The sequence below is a fragment of the Capricornis sumatraensis genome, chromosome 23, assembly GCF_032405125.1.
Source record: "Capricornis sumatraensis isolate serow.1 chromosome 23, serow.2, whole genome shotgun sequence".
Taxonomy (NCBI): Eukaryota; Metazoa; Chordata; class Mammalia; order Artiodactyla; family Bovidae; genus Capricornis; species Capricornis sumatraensis.
Genome location: NC_091091.1, coordinates 18192614 through 18214193, shown reverse-complemented (window position 1 = coordinate 18214193; position 21580 = coordinate 18192614). Strand labels below are relative to the sequence as shown.

Sequence of the window (21580 nt, the reverse complement as noted above, 5' to 3'; positions counted from 1 at the left end):
TCTATTTTAACAAAAGCATATGTATTATGAAGCATTGCAAAATCAGACACCCTCAGGGCTGCTTTCCATAGGGTCGCACAGAGCTGGACACGACTGAAGTGACTTAGCATGCATGCATGCGTTGGAGAAGGAAATGGCAACCCACTCCAGTATTCTTTCCTGGAGAATCCCAGGGACAGAGGAGCTTGGTGGGCTGCTGTCTACGGGGTTGCACAGTTGGACACGACTGAAGCGACTTAGCAGCAGCAGCAGGAATAAGGTATAAATGAGAGAGATGGCGTTGGTATAATAAAGTAAAGAGTGGTGGGGAGTGTGGCAAGCTAAACAGTAAATATCCTGACTCAAATTACCCAAAGCAAAATTACTTAAAACAATCATGCAGGCTGGATTCAACTGGAAGGAACCATTTTATGACCTACAATATAAATATTAAGTAAACTTAGAAATGTAAATAAATAGCTGTGGTTATTTCAGGATGATGGATATAAACATTTATTCTCTTGTTGTTCCTGGTTTAGCTGTATTTTCTAATTCTTCTCTGATAAACCTGTATTCTTTTGGGAAGATGAACAGCACATGAACTCATCGATGAAAAGGCAGGTGGGCCTTTGAGTGAGAGGCAGTGGACAGGTGGCATAAAGAGAAAGGTCAGTTCACTCAGGATTGATCACCAGGAAAGGGGTCTCTAGGGTGACCAGGGAAAGTTAAGGCCACATAGAGGCTTGGTGGCATCGGTGTCAGGACAACGGACACGGGGACTCGTTTGGCCCAGGAATGTCAGCCATGGTGGAGCCAGAAAGAGGAGCCGAGTGTAAGGAGTCAGTTGGGAGGGTCTCCGCTGAGAGTGGGTTGTTTATAGACGGCTGTTCAGGCTGGGCTTCTGAGGTGGACCACTCTAAGTTCTCTGTGCAAACTTTTGTCCCTTTCATCTTCACGTGGGCAAGAAGCCATACTTGTGACGCTTCCAGTGACTGGGCCGAGTATGACAGCTGACTAAAGATGGAAGCAGGAAAGAGTGGACAGCGCTAAGGTGGGCAGTTTCCCTGCCAGACCAAGCCCAGCTGCCTGTCAGATTCCAGAATAGCTCGGGAGAGACAGGGATGGAAGGTCTGGCTGGCCCCAGGGGCCCTGGCAGGTCCTAAGCTTCCATATGGCCAAAGGGTCTCAGCCAGGTCAGCTACTCCTGGGAAGGGCACACAAGTCCTCTCAGTCCAGAGGGCCATGAGCTTAACTTCCTAGAGGTACCAATAGGTAGGTATTTGTGTCCTCTGGGGTGGGAACATAGCCAGAGCTGGCTTCGAGTGGAGGATGCCAGGTTATCACTGGTAGGGGGTTCAGTCAGGTAGCTGGTGGTCCAGGAAAGCAGGGCAAGAAACTGACTCCCAGGCCAGGCACAGACAGACAGGAGTGTGTGCTGTTCGGGACAGATGGGTTATGCCACCCGATGGCAGGGTGGAGGCTGTCTGCCCTGGGTTTCTGCTTCCTGTCCAACATGAGCAGACGCAGTGTGTATGGGGAGGCATGGCTTTGTAGGTAGCACCGACTGGGTGCAACAAAATAAAAACAGAGGGCTGCCCTCCTGGTCGCAGAGGTTCCAAAACCTGGCTGCACCCCAGCATCAGTGGGGAAGATTTCTATGAGGTTCCTGGGAAACTGTTGAATCAGGATCTCCATGTGGTGGATCAGGGAACAATCCCACTTACTGATAAATATTTGTGCGTGTGTACCTGTCTAATACCAAATACACGGAAACAGGGCTGCAAGGGCTCTCAGCAAACTAAAGAAGATGGTTGCCTCGGAGAAGGAAAGCGTGGGGAGGGGGCAACCTCATGGTTTGGTTTGTGTACTTCTGGATTATTTGGCTTTTTTATAAGAATGCATCCAAATATTTCATAATTGAATTTTAAGAAACGCTGTGTGGGAGGAGTTTCTTGAGAACATGGAATCGTGTGGACCTTTGAGTCACTTCATCACACACCTTCATGAGAAACCCACACTCCCCAGAGCAGGCCGACTCACCAGGGCCACACAGCCTGCTAGGGGCTTGAGATCAGTTCAGAACTTAGAAGTCCTGCTGATGGGGTGAAGGGGACTGTGAATCTAGAAGGCACTCCCCATAGGACTGCCAGATAAAAATGCATGATTCGTTGTTTATCTGAAATTCAAATTGAACTGGGCTTCCTGTATTTTTGTTTGCTAAATCTGGCACCCCATACCCCCCTAGGGAACGTGAGAGACTTGAAAAGCTCTGGAGGGGGGACTCTCTCTGTTCCCAAAGTTCCCTGGAGAGGGCCAAGGCACGCTCCTGAAAATGGGCACCAACAGAGGGATTTCCAGCCACCCCTTGAACTTGAAACAAGAATTTTCTCACTACAGATCCTGGGAACTCTGACCACACGTTCATTGATTCGATGGGGCTTTTGCTGTTCGTCATTGTCAGTGAGGGTTTTTGTGTGTGGGTTTTTTGTTTTGCTCAGGTTTTACACTTTTGCTGTGAGTGTGTGTAGGTATTTGTGTGTGTGTGTGCCGAGTGTGTTGCAGCCAATGCCCAGCGCCTGTAACCGTCATTCTTCATTTGCAGTTTTCCTTTGCCAACTATTTGGCCTGCTCTGATGTTTCCAAATGCAGTTGTTAGTGAACTTTTGTGTTTGGAACAAGTGCATTGTGTAGGCCGAGCTGGTCCCTGGGAGGGGTCAGTGCCATGAAATCTGCCGGGAGGAGGCAGGTCAATGCCCCTTTGGCAGGAGGGAGAGCGGATTAGAGCGGATTGTGAAAGTATGCATCTTGCTCTGAAAAACTGTGCATTGCATATTTTCCCAGGGCAGTGTGTGAAACTCCAGGCATAATGGACGCATAACTTTTTATGAATGAACCCTTTATGGCTCCCCATGGAGTCCTCTTGTAGTATCCTCATCTGCATTTCCTCTTCTTGATATCCTTATTAAACTCCTCCTCCAAAGGCGGGAACCAGAGTTCAGTTTAGGAATTTGACACCTTTTCTCTCGTCCAGTTTCTCTCCAGCCTGTTCGTCTCCCTGGGAGGAGGCTGTTTGGGACTCAGGTTTTCACATCCTGATTAAAGGGAAATGTAAGTAGATTGAGAACATTTCACGCCTGCTTAAAGGTAGCAGATTCATTTTTTCAGTTTCAAGGGTCACTGATGAGTTTGCACCTAGAGAGGGGAGAAAGGTGGCTGCACAGAACTCATCCACTAACCTGAAATGCTGGCCTATTAATTGGATTCTCCTCCCTTCTTTCTGCTAGAGGAATTACTCTAACAATGCACTTTTGTATGCAGAACCATCCTTGGGCATTCTGTACCACCACAATGTGCACAAAAGCCTTTTTTCTCCCCTTTCCCTGAAGTGGGGAGGGAAGTTCAGAAAGGCCAGGCCGGCCAATCAGTGTCGCGTGGCCCCACTACTGGGGGCTCCCTGGGCCAGGGCAGCCTCCCAAATGAGCAGAACCCATGGCATGGGGCAAATTGGCATGCCTGGCATTGCCACAGCCTTGCTCTATGGTTTGAGTCTTTGATCATCATTCCAATGTGTCTGTTTCCAAATTGGGAAATGAGAATACTGATTACATTCCCAGAGAACAGATTTGATGTCTATTGATCCAAAAATGTACAGTATTTAGAACCGAGTCCTAAACAGAGACGTTCCTTTGGATGGTGGGTGGGTGGGTGGCAGTAATGGTGAGCATGATGAAGAAGGTTAGACTGGGGATGAAGGTCAAGATCTCAGGCTGCTTAGGTTCAAATCCTGCTGCACTTACAATCTTGAATGTGTGCCAGTGTGCTCAGTTGCTCAGTCGTGCCTGACTCTTTGTGACCCCTTGGACTGCAGCCTGCAAGGTCCTCTGTCCATGTAATTTTCCAGGCAAGAGTACTGGAGTGGGTTGCCACTTCCTACTCCAGGGTTACAGTCTTGAGCATAACTTAAGTTGAGAATGATGGTAGTGGTTTAGTCGCTAAGTCATGTCTGACTCTTGTGACCCCATGGACTGTAGCCTTCCAGGCTCCTCTGTCCATGGGATTCTCCAGGCAAGAATACTGGAGTGGGTTGCCATTTCCTCCTCTATAAATTGAATATCAGTTCAGTTCAGTTGCTCAGTCGTGTCCGACTCTTTGCGACCCCATGAATCGCAGCATGCCAGGCCTCCCTGTCCATCACCAACTCCCGGAGTTCACTCAGACTCACATCTATCGAGTCAGTGATGCCATCCAGCCATCTCATCCTCTGTCGTCCCCTTCTCCTCCTGCCCCCAATCCCTCCCAGCCTCAGAGTCTTTTCCAATGAATCAACTCTTCACATGAGGTGGCCAAAGTACTGGAGTTTCAGCTTTAGCATTTCAAATTCTCTCCAAGGCTCAGTTTTTTCAGAAACGAGATTAATAATAGCACCTACTTCAAAAGGTAGTAAGGAGACAAATAGATAATCTATATAAAGTGCATAGGACAGTGTCTGGTATAGACTGGCTCAGTTTAAAAGGGGGCTTTTATTAGAACCATTACTGTGAAGGTAAGAGTCTGGTGACATCAGTCTAGGGACAGTGCAGGAGGTTCAAGGTGATTTGGGGAGATTTTGCTTAGAAATAATTTGTGATTTATTCTACCAAGTCTAGCTCTGCCAAGGCAGTAAAGGGGCTTCCCTGGTGGCTCAGACAGTAAAGAATCTGCAATGCAGGAGACTTGGGTTCAGTCTCTGGTTTGGGAAGATCCTTTGGAGGAGGGCATGGCAACCCACTCCAGTATTCTTGCCTGGAGAATCCCCATGGACAGAGGAGCCTGGTGGGCTATCGTCCATGGAGTTGCGAAGAGCCGGACGTGACTGTGCGACTAAGCACACAAGCACAGGGCGGTAAAATCCAGCTGAGCCTGTAATTTCTACCTCTTCCCAGATAATGGAGCAGAGGCAGGTTGTCCTGGCCCCAGGGTGGGTGGTTCAATCTCATCTGGTTGGGTTCTTAGGCACAAGGCGGTGGAAGTCTCTCTCTCTTTTGGAAACATCCCCAGCAGCTGTGACAGCTGGGATTTTAAAAGGAGGAATTTGGACTTGGAACTGGGTTTGGCTGAGAAACCGTTCCTTTTGTGAACCAGCATTCAGCAGCTCTGTCTCCTCACTAGTGAGAAATACCTCCCCAGGTTTACATATTGTTTTCCAAAAACTAACTGATACTAATCGGTGATGCTGAAGGAGCCGTTACTGGAAGCGTAGCAGCGTCTGATGGATTTTTCCCTGCTCAATTCTCAGTAACAGTTTCAGCTCATCTTATTAAGCTCCCCAGATCCAAAAGGCTACAGACGGCCAGAATTGGAAGGTTAGGAGCCTTCCAAGACACTTGCTCCTTGGAAGAAAAGCTATGACCAACCTAGACAGCATATTAAAAAGCAGAGACATTACTTTGCCAACAAAGGTCCGTCTAGTCAAAGCTATGATTTTCCCAGTAGTCATGTATGGATGTGAGAGTTGGACTATAAAGAAAGCTGAGCACTGAAGAATTGATGCTTTTGAACTGTGGTGTTGGAGAAGACTCTTAAAAGTCCCTTAGACTGCAAGGAGATCCAACCAGTCCATCCTAAAGGAAATCAATCCTGAATATTTATTGGAAGGACTGATGCTGAAACTCCAATACTTTGGCCACCCGTTGTGAAGAACTGACTCATTGGAAAAGACCCCAATGCTGGGAAAGATTGAAAGCAGGAGGAGAAGGTGGACGGAGGATGAGATGGTTGGATGGCATCACTGACTCGATGGACATGAGTTTGAGCAAGCTCCAGGAGTTGGTGATGGACAGGGAAGCCTGGCGTGCTGCAGTCCATGGGTTCACAAAGAGTTGGACATGACTGAGCGACTGAACTGAACTGAACTAGGAGCCTTTACCCTCTGTGTTACCCTTAAGGAATGTTGACCCCCGTTGGCCAATAGCAAGTATCTTTTATTATATAGTGGCTTTTATTCCTCCCCGTCTCACTCCTGCATTTCTCAGAAGGGCAATAAAAGGATACCCATTAAATACCTGTCAAATGAACCTTAAAATGGATTTTGGATATGAAATTCACGCAGCATACAACTCTGCATTTAAAGCATCCATGTCAGCAGTGTTAGCATGCTCACAGATTTGTATAGCCATCACCACAGATTTAGAACTTCATCAGCCCTCAAAGAAGACCCATACCCATTCACAGTCATTCCCCACTCCCCCACAATGTTAAATGGGTTTTTGAGTGACTCAGACTGTTAGCACTTGGCAGAACCATGGACTTTCCATCCAAATAGACCTTGGCTAGTCTGTGTTGTGAGCTGATCAGTGTGACTCAGCCCACTCCCACCCCACCCCCAACTCTGTTCTTGCTGTGCTGCTACCCTTATGTGGCGCTGGAAGTGACAGGATGACCGTGCTCTGGGAAGGCCTGACCTTCCCCCTTTTCCTCTGTAAAAGGTCCAGATTTCATCGAATGCATTCATAAGCTTAAGAAATACACATTTATTTGTATTTTCAATAATGCAAGTTCAATAGCAATTATAAGCCCCTTTGCATCAGATAGTGGGAACTTAATTGAGGTCAATTTGTGTGCCCCCCCCCCCCCCAGAGAGCCAGTAGGGGGCACACATTGTGCCAGAGCTTGGTGTCCCAGGGGCATCTGCATTGCCATCCCAACTGGCATTCCTGGTTCGGCCTCCTCCCCCTCTGGTCTCCAGTCCTCTGGCATCTAAGTGGCTATTGTGCCTTATCCTCAACTTCCCCAGGCCCATGTAGATCAGTGCCGAGTCCATATCTCCCTAGAAGATGTTCTATGGGAGACATTCAGTGACTGTCCAGGCCCTCTGGGCCATGGGAAAGTTCCTTCTATCCCCTTCCCAGGAGTCCTGTTGCTGCCATCCTGTCCTGCTTTTCCTGAAGAACTCTGCCCGCCTGTCTCCTGCCCTAATGTCTTAAGAAACTATATAGACACTCCTGTTCTGAGCCCAGGTGGGGACATGGGGAATCCAGGGTCTTGCTGCCCCTCAAGCCTCTGCCAGGAACTGCTCCCGGGGGCACAGCTCTCTGCTTCTCCCAACTCCTTAAGCCTCCCTGGGACATCTATCATCCTCATCCACCTGGGGCACCAAGTCCTTTCAGAGGTCCCATGGTGCCCTCTCCAATTCTCTGCCCCCTAGCCCCTTGCTTCTCCATCCCAGGAATCTTTCGAAGACAACAAGGGGAAGGGAATGTGCTCTTATTCACGGTGTACATTCCTAAATTTTTGGTGTTGTGACCAGACTTGTGGAATTCAAAAGCCAAGATCTGATCACGTCATCTTGTGTCCTCTGGCAACCCTTCCTGGGGCAAGGAAGGTATAAGGCATGTCCCTCAAACAGAAGGCTATGTATGTAGTAGAAATACCATGGGGGACCCTCATCACTCGCTCAGACCACCACCCCACCCCTGGCCTTGTTAAGATGTTCTCCTAACCCCTCAGCACTCATCATGACCCCCTGGCCGGGGAGGGACCACATTCTGGGTATTCGGTTGATTGGCGTCTGAGACTCTCCAGAAGGAGGCACACCAGCAGTCACTGTTTCCATTCCAGCTTTTCATCCTTCAGTGCTACAGGATGAGCCCCCGGTGAGGACTGCTCGCCTTGAACCTCATCTGAAGCAGCACGGCCCTCTCTCTCTCTGCTTGTGCTGAGCCCCTCCTTGCCGTCTGCCAGCAGCCTGACAGTTCTTTTCCCTTTCCCAGGTAGGTTTTGTGGCGACAAAGTCCCAGAGGCCCTCGTCTCCACGGACAGCCGGCTCTGGGTGGAATTCCGAAGCAGCAGCAACATCCTGGGCAAGGGCTTCTTCGCAGTATATGAAGGTTTGTTCAGGAGGGGAGAGGCCGCCGGTATGGCTCCTGACGTACCTCTGTTCTTCCCATGCAGCATGTGCCCCTTCCCACCCTGGCCCGGGCAGCAGCTGCCAGCGCCAGGAGGGTGGGGTAGCCGCCGTCCCCTTCCCCCATGTCTGGAAGCAGAGAGGCCAGCTGGGCTCCCTTCAGCACAGGCAGTCTACCTGTCACGACCCTGCTCAACCCCCATTAGAGTCCAGCGGGGACGGTGTTGGGGGCTTAGAGAACCCTGTGGAAATGCAAGCCACCTCTGAGTAGCTGTGTGAGCCTGGGCAAGGAATCCAGCCTCTCTGAGTTTCATTTGTGAAACAAGGACTTTGGACAACGTCCAGGAATTTCCAACTAATTTCTTGGAAGGGCCTGTGAGGCCACCATGGTGACTGAGGAAACCAAGAGGTCTGGGCTCTAGGCGGCTGCCACCAGGGCAATTCTGCTTCTGTCTATTCTACATATTGGGTCTCTCTGGCTACATAACCCTGTGCCCTCCCTCCCCCAGAGGAAAAGTCCCTTGGGGACTTAGATTGTAATTTTGGAGAGGCCCGAGTTTTTGGTTTTTGATATTTACTTATTTGGATGCACCGGGTCTTAGTTACAGCATGTGGGACATTTTTAGTTGGGGCGTGTAGGATCTACTTCTCCGACTAGGGTATCAAACCTGAGCCCCTTGCATTAGGAGCTCAGAGTCTTAGCCACTGGGCCACCAAGGAAGTCCCAAGTTTTGTTTTTATAAAGGAAATAGTATGGGTGTGCGTATGTACACATCAGTCTCTACCGGTGGCCCTCCTTCCTCTGCATCAGGGTCACGGCGCGTGGGGGGCGGGGCGCGGAGAGTCAGGTGTCACTGCTGCTGGGACCCCTCCCTCAACACCCCCCAACCCCATACCTGCATACTTGATCGGAACTTCTGGAGGTGTGACTCCTGTTCCCAGAGCTTGAAAAAATCTCCCAGGTGATTGTGATGCCCAGCAAAGGCAGAGAGCCACTGCTCTCCATGGTTATTTTCTTTATAGGAGAAAAATTCAGAGTTGCAAACGCAGGGAACTCTTGGCTTTCCAGAGGCTTCAGGCCACTGGAAATGAAAACGTTGGCACGTGGAGCCACCTAGCGGTGTACTTGCTTAGTAAGCTCTGACGGGGGACCCCTTTCCTCCTGGCTCTTTTTTCTAAAGCAACCTGTGGGGGAGACATTAACAAAGACGCCGGTCAGATTCAATCTCCTAACTACCCGGATGATTACAGACCTTCCAAGGAATGTGTTTGGAGGATTACCGTTTCGGAGGGGTATCACGTGGGGCTTACCTTCCAAGCTTTTGAGGTGAGTACTGCTGGTCTTAGGCACTGCTCTATAAAGACGAGTTTCCAGTTCGGGGTTGAAAACAGGAACCCAAGAGGCTATTTCAAGTCCAAGGCGCATTTTGCCAGGACATCTGGTATCAAATCCTCTGCAGGTTTTGAAATTGCATCTGCCTCCGTTCTGAAGGCTGCTGGGGAGGGTGGGGGAATCACTGAAGCAAAAGTCTAGAATGTGATCCCAGGGCGTTTTACTGACTCTTTCTTCCCAGTTTATCATGACTTAATGTTTTTGCAGCTTGATTCATCCTTGCCTTATGCAAGTAGGAGACAGCTTGGAAAAGTTCCAGGACACACTTGGGCCCTTTGGCCTCCTGGTTAGGTTTTTGAGAGTGATATTTAGTTTCTTTTCTTAGATTGAAAACCTTGCGGCCGAGCTGCTATCTTCCACGTTGCCTCTGCTTCTCCATTTAGATCGAAAGGCATGACAGCTGTGCATATGACTACCTGGAAATCCGTGATGGCTTCACGGAAGACAGCGCCCTGATCGGCCACTTCTGTGGCTACGAGAAGCCCGACGATGTGAAGTCCAGCTCCAATAGAATGTGGATGAAGTTCGTGTCTGACGGCTCTATCAATAAAGCTGGCTTTGCAGCCAATTTTTTCAAGGGTATGAATTAGCAGTTGTTTCCATTTTAGACACAGGAAGAGGTATTGCCCCCCGGCCTAAGAATCACTAAACCCACAAACCTTAGCACCAAACAAGGCTCCCTGCAGTGGGGAGGCAGCGAGCCGTTTATTCAAAGAGCTGTGCAGAGATTCCCCAGTAGAGAGAGTTCTCCAGTGACTCAGGAACAGGCTTAGCCTTGGCTTCTGTCTTTGTGGCAGAAAGTTTTGCTGCTGTGCTTGGAAATTAGGTTTATCACTTTACAAGGTCAGCTTCATGAACCTTAGTGAAACTGAGCATTGATAACAATTTTTGCTTGTGTAGTCACTATCGTTGATTGAGCACCTATTGCGTCAGGAACTGTGCAAGGTGCTTGATTTACACTATGTCATTTAATGCCCTCGATCAAGGTTAAAAAAGGCAGGCTCAGGGTTGCTCAGATACTTAAGCGGCAGACCAAGAATCCAGTCACAGTCTGACTCCTAAACCAACTCTCTCCAGAACACTGCCTTGCATTCCCTGATATGGGGTAGAGAGGCAGCCCAGGTCTTTAGCTCCTGAAGCATCAGCTCCCAGCCTGCAAGTCTATGCTCAAGTGGGCAGGGCTTGTGGGGGAGACTGAGAAGGTCTGGTGCTCAGGAAATGAATATCTGGGCTGCATTAGGGACTGACTGCTCTGCAAGCTCTTGATAAAATCAGACCCAGAGTGGTATGGGAAGACCATCATTCCTGGTCCCAGTAGAACAGCTTCCAAAGACTCTTTTGAATGGACAGGTCTGCCTTCTCCATTCTCAGCACCCTGGAATTCCTCAGACCATTTGCTAAGAAGGAATATAGGCTATTCTGCAATGCATTTGGGTTGGGCGCCCACCAGCACAACAGCAGCCACTGAACAGATATATCCAGTCTGTAACTGGAGTGACTGGTCAGTAACTCCTTCCCTCTTCCCTCCTTTCCCGGGCTCCTGGCTATGCTGACCCAGAAATCCTGGCCCCTTCCTTACTCCATCTCCCCATCTGCCCCCTTTATATCCCATTCTCTCAGGTTTTAGGTGAGCAGATGGTGTCAGAAGAGCCCATTTCCAGCTGTGGGACCTGAGCCAGCATCCCTTTGTCCTTGCTGAAGCCCCAGTGTTCCTCTCCATAAAGCAAGGAGAAGGAAGTCTGCCCATTTTCCCCAACCAGCTGTGAAGCCCCAGTGAACTGGCTGTGGAGACACTTAAGCTGAGAAGTGCCACACGAGTGTGTGGGAATGTTATTTTTTCCTGCTTTGAGGCGTCTGACGACAGCAAACCGAAACAGAGCAAAAGCATAGCATTCTGAGTAACTGAAGACAAAGTCTAATACTTTGCCAAGCAAAAACAAAGCAAAAAACACAGGAAAACAAGCCACAGCACATGTATCGCAAATGCAGTTAGGTTAGTGATCATAGTGGAAAGAAGAATGTGGGGGTCTTAGTAGAGATCCCAGGAAAGTCACAGCCCCCGCCCCACCCTAGCCCAGACTGCACGTGCGGTCTCCCAGCCTGGGGACACACCCATCTGACTTAGCAGCCACAGTGGTCTTCAGCAAGTTACAAATCCTCTGTGAGTCCCAGTCTCTCCACCTGTAGAAATGACACTACTAGTTTATCTCAGAGTTGTTGTCAGGAAGAAATGAGATAGCATTACACGAGTAGACATGGTATCCTGTCTAGTCCTGTTAATTTCTTTGCTAAGGAAGGGATCTCTGAAGTAGTTGTTTTCTTCTCTGGAAAAAATGCTGTGACAGTTTCTGCTTGCTGTCACCATGTATCAGCTTTTTATCGATGCTGTAACAAATCACCACAAATGTGATCGCCTTCCAGCTCTCCAGGTCATACTTCCTTGCCTTTTCCAGCTTTTGGGAGGAGGCGCCTGCACTTCTTGACGGGTGGTGTTTTTGGTCTTCAAGCCAGCAAGGGTGGCGGAGACCTTCTCAGGCTGCATCACAGACCTCGGTCTCCATCATTATGCTTCCTTTTCTGACCCTGATTCTCCTCCTGCTGCTCTCAGTTGGAAGGATCCTTGTAGTACTGTGGGCCCACCAAGCTGATCCAGCATAATCTCCCATTTCAAGAACCTGAATCGAATCACATCTGCAAAGTCCTTTTTGCCATGTAAGGATAAGGTGACAGATTCTAGGTTCCAGGACTGTGATATAAATGACTTTGGGAAACCTCATTTTAGTTAACCTGTCACTCATAACCATGAGGTTTTATTCCAATTCTCTCTGTCCTAATTCTCCTGTCCTTCTTCTTCCCGGATTTCCACCCCCAGGTCTTAGGTGTTGGGACTTCTTTGCAGTAAGATAACTGGTAACCCACCCACATCTCATTCCTGGTTCTACTCATGATCAGCATTATAATTTTTGAGAGGACCAGCTAAAATTGAAGGGTTTCCAAATTGAACAAGTTAAAATAGTTTGCCCAGTTAAATTCAAAATTCCGATAAGAATGAACTTTTTAGTATGTGTCCCAAATATTGCATACTGTACTAAGAAATGAGTGTTCATCTGAAATTCAACTTTAACTGAACCTTCTGCTTTTTGTGTGGCAGCCCTAGTGGAGATAACAGGCATTGCAGTGGGGTGGGGGGAGTTTCTCTCTGTGATGCTAAACTGGTTTATAAAGGACTGAGTCGAGAGCCTTGACCTGCTCTGACCAGCCGTGATAACTGACTCTGTTTTGCTTGTTAGAAAATGCCATCTTCTCCCCACTCCACACTTAACGTTTATTCAGCAGTCATCAAACTGTGTGTCAGGGGCTGTGGGACAGAGGAGAACATGGTCATTGTCTTCAAGAGCTCAAGCTGACCAAGGGGACCTGTAAGCCAATGGGCAGTGATGTTGTGTGAAGTGTGGACATCGGAGGAGGGTCTCACTCAGTGTCGGGGTGGGGTGAGTGAGTACCCAGACGAGGTACTTCAAAGACATTTCAGTTGGCAGACACCCTTTAGATGCCCGTTAAGGTGTTGAGGCCCATGTATACTAACTTAGTGCACAGTTAAGACATCTTTTTTGAGCTCGTCTTTATGTCAAGAAGGGCTGCACAGAACCACGTTTAGAAAAGGAGAACTATATAGCATTGACCTTGACCCTGAGTCTTTAAAGAGGAGCCAGGTCTGGTGGAAGCCTCTTTGGGACCTATCTATTAAAGGAGGAAGAAAAGACATTTATGGAGTGCCAGAAGCTGCATTAGTTACCTCCCTTTGTCTTCAGGAAAAATCCTTGCTTGGTGTTATTACCCCCATTTTAAAACAGAAGAAACGGAAGCTCTCAGGAGGCTGAGCTAGAACTAGACCCCAGACATGTAGGATTTCCCAGCTCACTGTCTTTCCTCTACAGAGGCCTGAAAGCCACGGGAAAGTACAGTGAAGGGATTCGAATTTTTCATTTGATTCTGACGTTCATCACCTTTCTGCCTTCTCTACACATGAGAGTATAGGGGAGAGGGCCCTGGCTTCGGCCTCTGCAGTGTGGAGTCTAGCCCTGCCCACACCCCTTTACCAGCTCCCTGCTCTCAGGCAGGTCAGTTTTCCTTTCTGAGACTCAATCCTGCCTGCTTTGTCCTCCACCGTATTCCCAGTGCCAGACAGTGAGTTCAGTAAACACTTATGGGGCAAAGGATGAATGAATAAGGCTCAGATTCTCATCTGTGGATTGGGCTCCTTGCTCCCTGCTCTGCCTACCTTGCAGGGTTCCCACGAGGATGAATGAAGCCAGAGAACACAGTGCTGTCCAACAGAAATAGGAGGCGAGTCACAAACGCAAGCCGTGCGCGTAACTTTAAACTTTCTGGCAGCTACCGTACAAAACAGAAGAGGAAGGAAAGAGGCAAAATTAGTTTTAATACCATGTTTTATTTAACCCAACGTGTCAAAACTACTGTCGTGTTAATATGTGATCAATACACACAGTATTATTTAAATTTGTTTAATGGTTTTACTCATTTGTTTCTGGCTGCACTGGGTCTTTGTTGCTGAGCACAGGCTCTGATGAGTGAGAGCTGCTCTCTAGTTGCGCTGCACAAGCTCCTCGTTGCAGCGGCTCCTCCGGTTTCGGAGCACAGGCTCTGGGTGCACGGGCTCAGCAGTGGTGGTTACACAGGCGTAGTTGCCCCGTGGCATGTGGAGTCATCCCAGACCAGGGATCAAACCCTTGTCCACTGCATTGGCAGCCAGTTCCTAACCACTGGACCGGACCACCGGGTAGGATCCAATATACAAATATTGGGAGAGATTTTATGGCTTTATTCCCCACACTAAGTGGACATCCAGTGTGTCTTACCCTCACAGCAGGTCTGAACTCAGACTAGCTGTGTTTCAAGGGCTCTGCAGGTATGTGGGGTCTAGCACAGGTTAGCAGAGGTCTGGACACAGCCAGCTCCTTTGCCAGCCTTCTTCCTACAAGGCCATCAGTAGGATGTCCTGTGAGCACACAGGGGCCAGTGTGTGTGTCAGGAATTCTCCAGTAAAAGAAATAAGAAGAGCAACTACAAAGGCCGTGCGGAGGAGTTGGACCAACCACTGAAGCTCTGGCCTTGGTGCCAGTTGGCAGGAATCTCTGCCCAGGGCCCAGCTGGCACATGGCTCTGTCCAGAGTGCCAGTTGGCCTCTGCATCCCTCCTCTGGTGCCAAATGGCTTTCCCGCTCAAGCCTGCTGGCTGGGCAGCAGGCAGAGCACCTCACGTCCCTGCTTACTTGGGGAGATAGTGAGTGCATTTGTAGGTGGGCAGGGTCAGTTTGGTGATACATTCCCCACATCAAAGGTAGGAGGATCTCCCACCTTGATCCCCACATCCCCAGGCCCAGTGTTGTGGGCCCACCGCAGAGTGTTTGATGTGGTGGGGGGTGACTGGCCTTCTTCAAGGTGCCTTAGAAGCTTAGGGATGTGCCCTGCCTTCCCTTTCCTTAACTCTGAAATAGCTTTGGGATCCTGCCTGAGTCATCTCATTATCTAACCTTCTGTCTACTGGTACCACTTGGAGAAGGCAAAGAAGAGTGAGAACCCCACTCTGCGAAGCTGGCCCCTATCTCAGCCTCTTCTCCCACCACCCTTCCCTAGCCCCCCAAATGTTCCTGGGGTACCTGGTCTTGACCACCATAGCCTAGAGCAAGCACGAGCCTGTTGACTTCAAGTAGGTGCTACTTCAGTACAGTGGGAGGTGGGGCCGAGTACACCCAGGCCCACCCCTTCAAGGGCAGGGCCCTCGTACACCTCCATGCCACCCACCCGAGTTGGAGGAGGGAGGGAAATGGCCAAACGTCCCGTCACCTTTCTAGTCTTCAGGGGAACCATACTCCCTCCACTTAAGGACAAACCCAGCCCACCAGCCTCTTGCCCTCCGCATGGCTGAGGATGCCAGGGGACTTACCAGTGGTCCTCCTTTCTTGCCTGTGACATTTGTGTCCATGGCCACAGCATATTCTGGCATAGGTCTCCCCCAACCCTGGCCACCCCTCTGGGCCCTTCAACTTGTTCTAGGTTGATGGGCTCTTTCCAGGGTTCCTTTCTTCCCTCCTCCTATGCCCTCCAGCCAGTTTCTTGACTCTGCTCTGCTGCCTTCTTGCCCATCTAGTCTTCCTTCACTGGCCCATCCTTGCTGCCTTTTTCTTCTTTCTGTTCCTATCTCCCTCCCTTCCCCAGGCCCACACTGCTCCACTCGGCCCTGACTCACGGATGTCTGGTGACCTTATCCTTTTCACTACTCCCATCATTGTGTCTCCACCCACTGAGATTTCGAAAGCAACCCTGCTCTTGTCTAGAGCAATAACTACTGTGTACTTAGAGTCTATATGCTGGGTGATTTACAGGCCTCATTTTCAATTACCACAACCCTGAAAGCAGGTATTATCCTCATGTTAAAGCTGGAGGAAGGCTCAGAGAGGTCAAATCACCCAGTTTATTGAAGGATGATTCACCTGGTGAATCCAACCCGGGTCTGTTTGGCTCATGCTAAAGACTGGACTTTTTCTATTTCTCATTATCAATGCTTCTCCTCATTTTATACTTTTTAGCAAATGTCTAGGAAAGTGCTTTGCCTATTATAAAGTAGTAAATAATTGTAGGATTGTTACTACTTTAGCATACTTAGTACTTATATTTGTTTGTGGCTATGGGGCTTCCCTGATAGCTCAGTTAGTAAACAATCCGCCTGCCAGGCAGGAGACCCTGGTTGGATTCCTGGGTCGGGAGGATCCGCTAAAGGAGGGATAGGCTCCTCCAGCCCATCCTGGGGGAGGGGTAGGCTACCCACTCCAGTATTCTTGGGTTTCCCTTGTGGCTCAGCTGGTAAAGAATCCGCCTGCAATGCGGGAGACCTGGGTTTGATCCCTGGGTTGGGAAGATCCCCTGGAGAAGGGAAAGGCTACCCACTTGTGTTCTCTCCTGGAGAATTCCGTGGACTGTATAGTCCGTGGGGTTGCAAAGAGTCAAACACAACTGAGCCACTCTCACTTCACAAGGACAACTTCCACCCCTTGCCTACAGGGTGTTCCCTAAACCCAGTCCTCCCTACTAACTTATTTGAGCTTTTGTTGAACCCAAGGACACATCACTCTTAGAGCCACCACCTAAATCTGCTTCCCACTATAGGAAATGATAGGGGGTTTACAATCTGTCCTTTACCCAGTGATGAGCCACCAGGTTGATGAGTGTTTTGTGCATCGTGGATCAGGGAGATTGGATGGAAGTGAGTTTATTTGAGTTGGAATTTTTGAATGGAAAAAAGGAGAATTGACGGTGGAAAGTTTTGCATTTTCTGCAGGACCACTGTGTTAGAAGTTGCCAGGAGTCAGAGTTTCTAACAATTCAAATTTCAAAGAACAAGAAATACTTTTAAAAACAGTGAGAGTTCTATCTCTGGGTGTTTTCCAGCAGGGTCTGAAAAGCTCTTAACCAGAAATCTTATTAAGTGGATCCGTGCTGAGGTGGCAGGACTGGGAATCTTTTCAAGTTTTTATCAACTTGAAAATGTCCTCATTCCTTTTATTTTATGTAAGATGTGAGGTCTTGTGAGATTTTGTGAACTCCGTCCTTGCTCTGTTCTTACCTTCCCTGGTATTAGGAAACCAACACTTCTACCCACCCCCAACCCTTTCTCTCCTAGAGTGAGCTCTTGTTGTTTGAAGATCTCTCTGTGTCTCATCATCCTTTCACTAGACTGTAGCTCTGTTAGGCCACAATCTGCATGCCTTTTTTTTTTTTTTAATCTGCATGCTCTTTAGGGATAAATGTACCACAAATTGATTACAGAAAATAATGGCTTTTTCCTTTTATGTCTGACACTCTTTTTGGAGACATCCAGTGCCTGAGTTTTTTCTTTCCTCAGAGGTGCAGGGCTGACAGTGTGGGGTGATTCTCCAATGAGTTGTGTTCTCTCTCTGCACAGCATCCTGCTTGCTGCTCTTTAATCGCCCCAGACACATCAATGGACCCTTGACAGTGCTGAACCCCATCTAACTCCCCTGCTAACTCAGTCTCACTGCGGCCTCTTCCTGCAGTTTCTCCTGGGAGCATCGGCTCACCTAAGAGCCAGTGTTTTCTGTAAACTTAACGATCACCCAGGACACATCTTCAAATTAGTAATAAAAATTTAACTCATAGCTTCCAGCTCTCTCCCTAGAGAATAATTATATCTTAATCTAGGAGTGTGTCTCTTTGCGTGTGTGTGTGTATGTATGTGTGTATGTGTGCATGCTCATGCCCACATTCGTGTATGGTCAGTTGTGTCTAACTATTTGTGACCCCATGAACTGTAGTCCTCTGTCCACGGAATTCTCCAGGCAAGAATACCGGAGTGGTTTGCCATTTCCTTCTCCAGGGGATCTTCCCAACCCAAGGTTTGAACTCGTGTCTCTTGCATTGGCAGGTGGGTTCTTTACCACTGCCCCGCCTTGCTCTTGGTCCTTACCCTTTGCTTAATGTCCTGAGACGTTCCACGTTTATGGAGGGAGCCCCAGTTTTATGGCATTGAAGTCGATCATCTTTGGTATGGAAGCTTTGAGATTCTTTAAGGTCACAAACGAACGCTGCTGATTAAACTCTTCCAAGAGCACAGTTACCCAAGTTATCCAGGCCCGATCATCTCTCAGAGGAGTCCTGTTTCCTGCCAGCAGGGTACTCGCATGTGCTCTCAAGACTCACTCGCTGCTCTGGCAGCTGCCAGTTTCTGTGGAAGGGGGCTCCTTGGAAGGCGGGCACCAGGAGTTGTTCTTGTTCTTAGAGGGAATCCTGGGATGTGGACCACAATGGGGAACGGCCCCCACAGCTGTTTGATGACTTAACCAGGGTCACCTTCCTCCCCAACAGAGGTGGATGAGTGTTCCTGGCCAGATCACGGCGGGTGTGAGCAGCGCTGCCTGAACACTCTGGGCAGCTACAAGTGCATGTGTGATCCTGGCTATGAGCTGGCTGCTGACAAGAAGGCCTGTGAAGGTTAGTACTGGGCCTGCTGAGCTGGAATGAGAGGGGATGGGGGACAAGTCTTAGGAGAAGGGGAACAGATGGAGATGGGGCAGCTGGTCGGCTGTGAAGAAACAATTGTGAGGGATGATTCACCTCCTTCCTAGAGGGAAAAACAACTCAATAAGGCCACAAACACGAGATGACTTTATCGGACTCCACCCCAGCAACTGAGCAAATGGAATCATGGAATTTCATTTTCTTCTGTGACCATGTGAAATTCACATGATTATAAAGATGGAAAATGGAAACAAAGAATCAATGTGAGCACTTCGGTGTGACACGATAAGTAGCGCATTTCATTCATTTCATGCCAACCTGGCTGGCGGTGTTTCCCTGCCCACCTGCGTGACTCTGCCTGTTCATGGAAGCCAGGGACATCACATAGCTCGGTGCAAACATTTCTTGGCCTAAAGTCACGTGAAGTCCCCAGCTATGCCCATGAGTGAGAGGTAAGCACAAACACCTCGTCTTCTTTTTAAAAAAGCAGTGAAGACTTGTCCTCAACTCCATCCCTCCAAAGCCTCAGTTGAAACAGACCAGAAGAAAGGACGTGAATTAATCAGTTCAGATTGTCTATTTTTTGTTGTTGTTGATGTTATTAAAGAACAGCAGGGCTTATTGCTGCTTGGGGGAAATCGCAGTCACTTGGAACTAAAACCAAATGAATCTTGCTTCTTTTCCTCCCGTGCAGTGGCCTGTGGCGGTTTCATTACCAAGCTGAATGGAACCATCACCAGTCCCGGGTGGCCGAAGGAGTACCCTACGAACAAAAACTGTGTCTGGCAAGTGGTGGCCCCCGCCCAGTACCGGATCTCCCTTCAGTTTGAAGTGTTTGAACTGGAAGGCAATGATGTATGTGTCCAGGCTCTGATTGACTGGGATGCTATTGGGATGTGACCCAGGGCTGGGAACTGGGGAGGGGATCAGTAGGCATGGAGGTGGCCTCCAACGGTCACAGGGTTGTAGCTGGGTGGAATCTGGGGTGTTTGTCAAGGTGATTTCAACTGCACACCCTTGGCGGATCCAAGGAGAAGCAGGACAAGAGAGGAGGAGGCGGGTCTTGGGAGTGGGAGGTGGTCAGGACAGGTACGTCCCCTGGGGTTAGAATCTGGGGCTTAGTGTCCAGATGGGAAGAATGGAGGGGGTGAGATAAATCTGGGGACCAGGGTGGCATAAACAGCCCATTCCCTCCCATGGGGAGTGGTCATGGGATGACTGTATCAGCCAGCCAAGGCCCAGGCAGAGCCCACTGCTGGACAGCAGGTCCAACGTGCCCCCTGTCTGCACCTTGGGCTGGAGGGATCCCAGTGAGAGTCGAAAGGACCCTCCTGCCAGACCCAGTCAAACCCATCTGCTCACCTGCAGGGTGCAGCTCTTAGGAAGGGGGTCCTGCAGGGTGCCGGGATCTGGGGGAGGGAAGTGGGAGTGCCCGACGGCTCCCCACGGTGCTCCCTTGCAGGTGTGTAAGTATGACTTCGTGGAGGTGCGCAGCGGCCTGTCCCCTGATGCCAGGCTGCACGGCAAGTTCTGCGGCTCTGAGACGCCCGAGGTCATTACCTCGCAGAGCAACAACATGCGCGTGGAGTTCAAGTCCGACAACACGGTCTCCAAACGCGGCTTCAGGGCGCACTTCTTCTCAGGTGTGCGGGTTTGGGGACAAGACCACAGACTGAGGGAGACAGGGTTTTGCAGGCTCCCAGCCTCAGGGCAGCCACCTACCCATCTCTGTCCACGGCCCCGCTCTCACAGTGTCTCTGCCTCGGTCCGGGTTTTATATAGTGGTAGCTATGTTATTATAGGACTGCCGAAACAAATGACCACACACTGGGTGGCTTAAAACAACAGAAATGTTGTCTCACAGCTCTGGGGACCAGCGGTCTGAAATTGAGGTGTGGGAAAGGCTGGACTCCCCCAAAGGACTTGAAGAAGAGCCTGGCTTGTCTCTTTGGGGCCCCTGGTTCCAGTAGTGAAGTGCTGGGTGGTCTTCAGTTCTTTATTTGTTAAGGATCCTTGAAGGATTCTTAGTTGTCCTCATGGAATCAGAGTTTAAAACTGAGTGTTTGGTGACCCATTACAGGCAGTAGGCAGAGGGTACAGGGCGAAGGGAGACATCTGAGCCCCGAGGTTATCCTTGTCGGGGGTGGGGGTGCTGGGAGTGGAGGCCGACCCTCGGTTAGTAGGGGAGGAAGCTGGCTTAGGCAAGGGCTGCACACTGCTGGCTTGAGGCACAGGAAACGCAGTGATGACAGCGGCTAACGCTTGAGTCCATCCGTGATAACAAACAGAAACTAACAGTGACATGGGGGCTGGACACTGTTCCAAGTGTTTGTTTCTTATACTAATTCATTTTCTCCTCTCAACAACCCTATGACGTAAGGACATCATGACTGACTCCATTTTACAGGTGAGGTAACTGAGGCACAGAGGTCAAGGACTCCCCAAGGTCACAATAGCTGGAAGCAGAGGAGCAGGGCTGGCACTGGGCTGTCTGGTTCACGGCTCACATGCTTATCTGCTCTGCAGGCAAGAGGAGGCATGGAGTCGTGGAGTAAGAGCCCAGGCCTCCAGGTCACACCGGCTGCTTGCTCACTGAGTAACCCTGGGCACGTTAGCGGTCTCAACCTCAGTTTCCCTACCTGTAAAATGGGGACACAGGCACCTCCTTCCTACGGTTGTCTGATAATTAAGTTAGGTAATATAGAGAGTATGTGCTAAGTTGCTTTAGTTGTGTCCAGCTGTTTGCAATCCTATGGACTGTAGTCCACCAGGCTCCTCTGTCCAAGGGGTTCTCCAGGCAAGAATACTGGAGTGGGTTGCCACGCCCTTCTCCAGGGGATCTTTCCTACCCAGGGATCGAACCCACATCTCATGTCTCCTGCACTGGATGCAGATTCTTTACCACTAGCGCCACCTCAAAAGCCCAGAGAGTACAGTATAGAGTGATTAGTGTCCACCACCTAGTAAACAATTCATGGTAGCTGCTTTTTTATTGTTGATATTATTACTAATATTAGCCTCTCCTGTAGGGAGCTCCTTGGTTTGGTGGAGAGCAGGGGTGGAGACGCATGTGTACATAAAGCGCTTTAGGAGCATGGGGAATTCAGAATACATAGGCCAGGTCATGCCCAAGGAATCCTGCCCCCCCCCCCCCACCCCACCTCGGAGAGGAAGAATCAGCATTGGCGATGATCGCAAGGCCCCCTGGCAGAGGCTCCTTTTGAGCGGGGTCCTGGGCTGTGAGGAGCCCTCCCATGTTGGTGGTTCCCC

At 49.6% G+C, this 21580-nt stretch overlaps 1 protein-coding gene across 1 annotated transcript in view; it reads left to right on the top strand.

The window, feature by feature from the left end:
• Positions 1–21580, top strand: part of TLL2 (tolloid like 2) — a 141089-nt gene that overhangs the window by 108180 nt on the left and 11329 nt on the right. Inside the window, exons 11-16 of the mRNA XM_068961545.1 lie at positions 7728–7844; positions 9043–9188; positions 9638–9833; positions 18158–18283; positions 19005–19165; positions 19773–19953. Coding sequence (XP_068817646.1) covers positions 7728–7844; positions 9043–9188; positions 9638–9833; positions 18158–18283; positions 19005–19165; positions 19773–19953 — 927 coding nt within the window. The remainder of the gene's footprint in view (positions 1–7727; positions 7845–9042; positions 9189–9637; positions 9834–18157; positions 18284–19004; positions 19166–19772; positions 19954–21580) is intronic.